The sequence below is a fragment of the Copidosoma floridanum genome, unplaced genomic scaffold (assembly GCF_036245765.1).
Source record: "Copidosoma floridanum isolate Cflo_tuat_1 unplaced genomic scaffold, Cflo_Japanese_pri ptg000022l, whole genome shotgun sequence".
NCBI lineage: Eukaryota > Metazoa > Arthropoda > Insecta > Hymenoptera > Encyrtidae > Copidosoma > Copidosoma floridanum.
The window spans coordinates 1,565,994-1,574,777 of record NW_028321899.1 but is presented as its reverse complement, the minus strand read 5'-3'; the positions used below and the strand labels follow the sequence as shown (position 1 = coordinate 1,574,777).

Here is an 8,784-nt window from a genome sequence, read left to right as displayed (position 1 = left end):
GTAATCGCTAACCGCGAAAACTACTGAACCGATTTTGCTGAAATTTTGCACACTGATTCATGATACTTCCTAGATGGTTTTAGTATAGTTTTTATCTTAAAAAATTTAATAACAATAGCAATAAATGAGCTCAAAGTTTTGCAATAATACGCCAGCTTTTCACTTTAGTTCAGTAAAATCCGCTAGGTGGCGTCGACATAAAATCGAAGCTACCTGCAACATAATTAAATAAGTGTGGTTATAATACGCCGGAGCGTATCGATCGTGTTACAGTCAAGCTTCAGCAGCTCAACAAGCTGTACAGAGAATGCTGATGATAGTCCTGCAGCTGGGTGTCCCGGTTACGGACGACACTCTTTTCTAAAGGGGAAGGGACCTAGGTTACCCTTCACCCTGAATCTCGACGAATGCAATAAAAAAAAAAAAAAAATTATTTCCAACCGATGTCGTCTGCCAGAATACCATCAGGAGACATATTTAATCTATCCAGAGCACAATCTGCACCAACTCTTCAGAGTTGTGTGGCAGTCCCACCATCCCACCTGGTACAGTTAGAAAATTTGTGGTTACAAATGTAAGCAAGGGAAAACAGCTCTGAGGGGCACGGGAAGCCACAACGACTACCTTCTTGGTCGTCGCGTCCCCAACGCGCTTACCCACATGTTCCCGTCTAAAGATGAGCAGTTGGTTATCCGGGGAACGACCCGAGACGAGATATTCTTTGGTCAGCGGCGTACCTCCCTCCATCACACTTTCCGTACATCGAGACTCCCAGGGTAGGAATCAAGCAACCCGTAGCCAGCTCATCATCATCAGGAATAATAATAAAGAATAGCCTGGAAGTTTCACCACTGGCGCTTTTTAGGGCCATTATAAGTATTTACGTTCCCTACTTAACCATCAATTTCATCGGTTCTTTTTAGGGGCCACCTAAGTGTAAACTGCCTTGCCAACAAATACATTTTTATTACCATTTCCGGAAGCGATTCGTCGACTAAAAGACTATATTAACTAAAGACGGGCACTATTAAACCAAGTCAGCCATTCACTAGCAGACGTCACCTGCGGAGTTGTTCTTCGCAAGGCTGGAAAACCCGGTGACCGACGACTCTATATTAACCTCTTGACTCTAAGCATTTAACCAGGAATCACTGATCCTCTCCAAGGTCTGTGCTGGGCAAACCTATAACAGCTATAGAGGAAAAAAAACTTGAGCCAACGGGACAGCCTCCACTGGACAAGTATCACTAACCAATTTCCCCATCTAAGATCACCAAAACAACTGAATCTGCAAATAAAAAAGGTGCTTTAGACACCAACGTCTTCGACGTTATACCGGGAGACGTTGGGAAAGAGCACTACAGCTAGCCTCAAAGCTTCGGACTTTGTAATTTTTCTCCCAATCAGTCTGGGTCTTCAACAGTAAGCCAGAGAAGATCACCCTGAGGTATCCAGGCAGTCACAATTGCTGTTAACTGCAGTCAAGAAAGAGTTAACTAAAGAAGCTCACCGGTCTTTTTTAGGGTCATCGGACGTCGAACTACCTTGCCAACAAATGTATTAAAATTAACAAAGTTGACTGAAAATAGCCTTTAGGGGTCATAAAAGTCGTAAGCATGCCAATAGTCGCAAAAGGGTATATTGGAAAGAAAACTTCAAATGTATCTAATGAATACAATTTGAGGCGTCAAGAAACTGACGCAGAAAATTTATCGAGATTGAAACAGCAGCGTCAAAATCGACAACTTAAGAGTCCATTACGTGAGAGATCAGCTTTTCATTGTACCCTCACAGCAATCTCTGAAATCTTTAAAGATCCTACTTCAGATTTTTAAATAAGTAGAAAATGTATTTCTGTTTTTGTGGCAATAAAAATGTTGGGTTTAAGGTCCAGGACTTTGTTGCTCTGGTAATAAAATTGTGAGATATGAGAAAAAAAAATTTTTTTTTAATATAAATTTTTTGGGGGTTTAAAATCTTAACAGCTTTAAAATATAGCCCTTTTCGTGAATTATACAGAAGAAACTGTAAATTAACAACTTCTTATAGCCATCGATTATTTTATGGCATAAAGAACGCACGGCACTTTTCAGCATAATTATTTTTTTGAATTTTTACACCTTATTATTTGACCAAATAAACTATATGGATTCCGAAAAAATATGTTTTTAATAAGAAGATTTTTGTTCTGAGATGTATCGGGAATATGTGTAAAATTTTCTAACTAAAAATGTTTCACATTACATGTCAACACACTACGGTGTTTTATTTAGTAAGTCTCGGGCAAAGCCAAGACGGGGGGCTGCTAGTAAGTTATATAGACGTATTTTTCTAAAAATATAATGTTTAATAACTCTTGACTTTGTCCAATAATCATGAATGTATTGTATTTTCAGCAAGGACTCATAGTATCACAAAAAATTCTTTCGAGCAAAGATACGAGTCAGACCACGTATAGCAGCTTCCTGCTCGTGACAACCGCAGCAACGGATGTTATGTGTAAGCAGATGTCATTAAACTGTAAATTTTATTTCTTACGTTTATTTAATTATGAATACACTGGTTATGAATTTGTATAGCTCGATTTATAAGACAAAAATTCAAGAAATTAGGACATTCAGCAAAAGGTCACAGTACGAGTATAAATGGAAAATACAAGCTTGATGCATACGTATTGAACTTCTCTACAATCCTTTCGTCAAAAGAAGTGTGAATTTAAGTAATGGTTTGTCCTTTGCTTTTAAGTTTTTCTAACTAAAAAATATGTCTTTTACTACCATGATTATTCAAAATATTTTAATGCTCACTCAACATTTAATTATTTTTACCAGCAGCTACAACTGATAATAAAAGCTATAAATATTTTATTGATATATTTAATATTGATTCTTGATCTATTGTCATTAATGCACTGAAATATTACTTATTTTAAGGTCACTTATAAGTGCTTTGCTGCCAATCTTCTGTCTTTATCTGCGACAATACATCAGGTGCATCACTACAGAATTCATCAGTGATCTTTTATATCATTTTATGTGATGTGTCAAAATCCACGGTAATAATTTTTTTGTAAAATTTGAACAATTTTGTTTGTCAGGCACTAAAAATTAGTAAACATAAATAAAATTTTTTTAAAAATGTTGCTCAAAGCTTATAGTCCAAGATTTATTATAATCTTAAGTACATATACCCTTTTTTGTATTTAAAAAAAAAAAATTTTCATCCATGAATTTTACCAAATTTAATATATTTCTTTCAATAGCTTTTTTAATTTTGAAATAAAAAGTGTAAAACGACAAACTACGTTGACTAATTAACCATAAACAATTTAATTTTGAAATGCTTTTATTCGTGACTCAATTTTGGTTCGGTATTATCACATTTTCACCGATCTTATAGTACAGTTTTGATACAAAATTTTCAATAATACATCGAATATTTTTAGAATCTAAATAATAAATTTATAGTAACATTTACATTTTACATAGTTTACTCAACTTTCATATACTTAATAGTCCGATAATCAAGTTTTAATACAAAATTAACAATGAATTTTTTTTTTTACACTCTAAATAATATACACATTGCTCACTTAACATTGTAAGTAGCTTACTTAACTATTATGTATAGCTTTAAACATATAATTTGTACTGACAATATACAACGACATTTTAGTCTGAACACTTGGAGTTTTAAGGTTTTACTTTATAATTATATACGTCATATACATTAATCGTTGTTTCATATATTTTTTACAATACATTATATTAAAAACCATTTTAATAAAAACAAATACTTAAGAGTCACGAAATATTTTTGTTTGTTTCTGTTAAATTTACAGATTGCTCACTTAGCATTTTTTGATACCAAATACTTTTGTTTACTTTTAATTTTTAATTATAAAACATGTCTATTTATATCATTCTTTGAAGATTTTAGTAACTTTTAAATTTAACGATATTAAATTTTAAATTATTCATTTTCAAAATAGTGGTAAAAAAAGTTTAAGTAATGTTACATTAAGCTGTATTAAAACATGAAAAATCTTTTTGGAGTTCTTACTCCTTGCAACAGTTTTTCCTGTGGCATTCGATCTTTTGTCAAATCTCCGATGATATGCATCGAATCTTTGCACAGGAGTATAATGGGACCACTTAAAAAAGTTTTTTGAAGTTCATTTAATTATTTTCAATTATTATTCTTGCACTTGTATTATGGGTATAACAATGTTAAAAATGTATAAAAATAAAAAAATGCTCAAAAATGGCGTGTATATCTCACCGTCATGTTTTATCTCTCCTGTAACTGTTACAAAGACTCCTTTTTCAAGAGCTAATTCGGAATAGTTTGAAATTTGGACGGTCATCTTATGCACACCATCAGTTATAGCACCACAACCGTATGTAGAATTATCAAAACGACTAGGTGACAGAGTGAATTTCGTTGTAACATAGCCTTCAATGCCTGAAAAAAATGTGCGATAAGAGAAACATTATTTTCATGTTAGTAAAAACGAGTTTTTAAAGAAATCTACTAACTTATCAGTCCATCAACTTCTTTAATGGTCTCTGGTCTCAAAGTCAACGAGAACAAGTTCGGTCTCAATATCTTTTGATATTTGGTGATATCCTATAAATTCAACGACGGTATTTGCTTGGATAATTAGTTCAAACGGAACTAGATTAGCAACCTCTTTTGAATATGTAATTTTTATTGCTTTGGTATGACCACCGTCGATATGCACAATCTAAAAATAAACTTTAGAAATAAAAACATGACTAACAAGTATTATTTCATGACAATGTAACAACTAACATACCCGATGAATCAAAAAATCATCTTTAAACTTAATTATCAACTCATTTCCCCATATCAGGCACACCATCCTTTTACCCGTACCATTATTAATAATGAATTTCATTAACTTGTATTTTTTTGCACTTCCAACTTCTTGAGCATCATTTATTTCGTCGATGAAACCGATTATTTCGCTAAAAATATACTTTTGTTATACATATTTTACATGATGAAATTTTTTTTATGTAATACACTTACGCTGTTTGATCTTTGTCTGTCAACTCGTCAAAGACAAGATTAGGTGAGTACATCATAGCCATTACTCGGTGTTCTTTTAGCTTTCTCACTCAAATTAAAGCTAATCTGAAAAAAATTCACTCTTAATGGACTGTTTAGAAAACCAAATTAGTACCTGATACAATGAGAAATTCCTTTGTATTAATTAAACTAAAGCACGTGTGCTTTTATCATAAATGCTTAGAATATATATTGACAAAAAAAGCAACCTACAATAGTACACTTTCAACTTTTAATGCATTAACATGATTTACCATTTTGAGAACTGAAAATATTAGAAAATGTTAAAAAATCAGTATACTTACATGGCGTTTGTTGAGTTCGAAATTATTCTCGAAATTTACAACGGGAGTTGCAAAAACATTAATATGAGAACTGTACTTATGTACTTACAGAAAAAACAGTCCAAGTTAAAGATTAAGGTCCTTACAACATACAACACGCATTACAACGAATTCATAGGGTCAAATCCGGTGACATAATGGTGACTTCCGGTGTCTTATTTTCGGCCATTGTCAATAATTAGACACCGGAAGTCACCATTATGTCACCGGATTTGAGCTCCCGAACAAAGCTTTAGATACCCAGTTTGATCACGGAAAAATAAAGGCGTAAGCAGAGAAAGAAAGAATAAGGAATGAGCACAAGAATAAGAAATAACATTGGTTGGTCCATCTGTATATGCAAACTATACAAATATACCGACCAATGTTATTCCTTATTTTTGTGCTAATTCCTGTACTTATTCTTCATTCTTCCTTTTTCTGCTAACGCCTATACCAACCAATGTTATCTCTTATTCTTGTGCTTATTCCTTATTCTTTCTATCTCTGCTAACGCCTTTAGGCTAATGTACATAATGGGTACGTTTTTTTGCGTTCAGTTGGTCAGTCGTTCGGTTTGATTCTTCAAATAAGTCTATCTATATTCACCAACTATATAGATATACTTAATAAAGGAATTGGACCGAGCGACCGACGACCGAACGCAAAAAAAAATGTACCCATGTTACTAAATGCTGTTTTGTTCCGTATTAAGTTCAAAGAACATGATTGTGGAACGAACGATAGAATTCGAACGCGCCCAAATACGCGAAAACCGAGAACGATTATCTTTAACGACCATACTTTTACTATGCATATATCATTACTTATATATAACGTTCTTAATATATATGTATAACAAAAGTAAGGTCTTCACGAGCAACTGTTGCTCTCCCGGTTAGTGGCGCTTTCCTGGAATTGCGCAAAAGCCAATACATAAGCATTTAAAATAAACATGACCTTTTAAATTTCCAGCAGGGGCCTTATCATGACTTTTGATATCTCGCAAAAGTAAGCATTTTTTCCAGTAACTGCGGCCAGTAAGTCAAAACCACGTGACCACGGCAGAAAGCAATGTACTTACGTGGTTTGTAGTACTACTTTACTGGAAAATCGCTCGCACGGTGTAAATATCAGTAAAATCGTCTCCTCTGCATTTTAAAAATTCTCCGTAAAACTCGTGGCAGAGCAAACTATTTTACTGATGTTTACACTGTCCAAACGATTTTCCAGTAAAGTAGTGCTACCAACCACGTAAGTACATTGCTTTCTACTGAAGTCACGTGATTTTGACTTACTACCCGACAAGAAATAAACGCAAGGCGGCCGTTGCTTAATGCCAGGACCTGGTCAGGCCCTGGTCAGTATTGTAATGACTTCATCGAAAGGGCGAGGCCAGGCCCTGGCGTCGGTACCTATATGTACAACATAATTTTAAAGGCACGATATACCTATATATACATGCTTCTGTTAATTTTTTTTTTTTTTTTGTTCATTCTAATCCTTTTTGTGTATCTAGATACAAACAAATACAATGAGTGTTAAAGTTGAACGGCTGAAAGAAAAAAATGCTGAGAAAGTACGGAAATTTATAGAAAAAAAAAAGCTTAAGTTTGATAATAAAACAAATGAAACGAACCAACATGAGACTTATCAAATGAATTATGAACAATTAGATTGGGGAGGCAAACAGAGAAATAAAAAAAATTAAGTTTTTTTTTAGTTCTGTATAATAAATTATGACTGTATTAAAAACCAGAAATGTAAAAATTAGTCATAATTTCTTGTATGTTCCTAAAAATTGAACATAGTACTTGTATGTACAAAAAATAATCTAATAAAGCAACATTTATTACATATGTGATAACCATAAATCGCGTATTCATAACCCCTACTGTACTGTAGATATTTTTATGTTACTATACCTACACATATACCCTGGGCAGGTCCTGACCGTAGCCTGGAGTGAAAGTCATTACAACCGTGTGGTAAACTCGCATTTAAGCGTGGCCAGGCCGTGGCACCGATACAAAGCATCCCTGGCCAGGTCCTGATCTTAGCCTTCGGTTCATTTCTTGTCGGGTGGCTGCACTTACTAGAGACGCCAAACGAACATACCCAGGGATCATCGAGAAATATTTTAGTTTTTGCGAGATGTTGAAAGTCGTGATGAGGCCCAGACCCCAGGTAAAATGATGGGCAATCTCGAAAGCTATTTCGATTATCGAAATTCGTATTCAGATCACTGGGCTCATTCTACAATCAGGTTGTGTTGTGCTGTGCTGTGCTGTGCTGCAAATATACTACGTCATGTATATAAAAATATACAAGATGTGCTGGAGCCTGTCAACATAAGGTCTGTAATGTGATGTGCTATGTGCTGTTTCGTCAAGTGCTTGTTCCGCACATGTGCAAGAGTGAGATACATCTGTGTCTTACAGTTTACGATTTTTTTAACTGATATTTTTTCTCTTTTGTGCACGTCAAATAAATGTTATAGACGTTAAAGTATTTTATATGTCAATACCTGCTTTAACTCATCAAATATTTATTTATGAATATAATGTGCATCACGACTGCTGGATAAAGTAATATGAGTGTTTCAAAGCATCATCTGCATTAATTCTGATCTTCTGGAAAGTTTAAGAAAGATACTTCCAACACTATAGGTAAGTTACTTTTATTCGTGTTTCTCTAAAATTATCAGTTATCTTCAGCAAATACAACTAACTCAGATGATGATATTAAAATTTTCACTCTTAGAAACAAGTTCTTGAGTCAAAAGCAAATTATGTCTACTTGGAAATTTCGTTTTATTTATTTGTTAATTTTACTACATGAAATTTTACGATAGTATGTTATTTACCTATGATAATACCATCTTGGGTTTTTAGACATTAACAGATTTCGCGCTAAAACATTTCATTTTTCAGGATAAAAACAGTTTGAAAGCAGTTTACTTAATAGATATTTTATTTTAAATTAAGTGTATTAATACATTCAGTATTAATAGTCACATTGTGTATTGTATAATATATTTGAACATTTTGTATACTGATTTGTATGGCTCCTTATTTAAACTGTTTCAGAAGCATTGTTGGACAAATTTATCTGATATCCCACTGAATTTTTATACTGTCATAAATTTCTACAATTATATGGACGTAGCTTATTGTCTGGTTGGGCGTTGAGCAAACTTTTCATCGAAGAAAGCATATTGAGGTTAATCACATGCATTTTTGTTTTATGATCTGTAAATCTAATTGTGGTCTATTTGAAACTAAAGGTGCAGTAATAGGTATAAACTAATAATAAAATATAATTTTATTTGAAATAGTTATATTCTCAATTGATTCACATAATGCAA

General features: G+C 33.4%; 1 protein-coding gene across 1 annotated transcript; it reads right to left on the bottom strand.

Moving 5' to 3' along the window:
• Window positions 1-4,029: 4,029 nt before the first annotated feature.
• LOC149374054 (uncharacterized) lies at window positions 4,030-5,117 on the bottom strand. The gene is made up of 6 exons (XM_089594953.1): window positions 5,056-5,117; window positions 4,820-4,991; window positions 4,586-4,747; window positions 4,515-4,530; window positions 4,282-4,464; window positions 4,030-4,127 (listed from the first exon to the last, which is right to left on the bottom strand). Exons 1-6 carry the CDS (start codon window positions 5,115-5,117, stop codon window positions 4,030-4,032), a joined length of 693 nt encoding a protein of 230 aa, XP_089451079.1.
• Window positions 5,118-8,784: the final 3,667 nt, after the last annotated feature.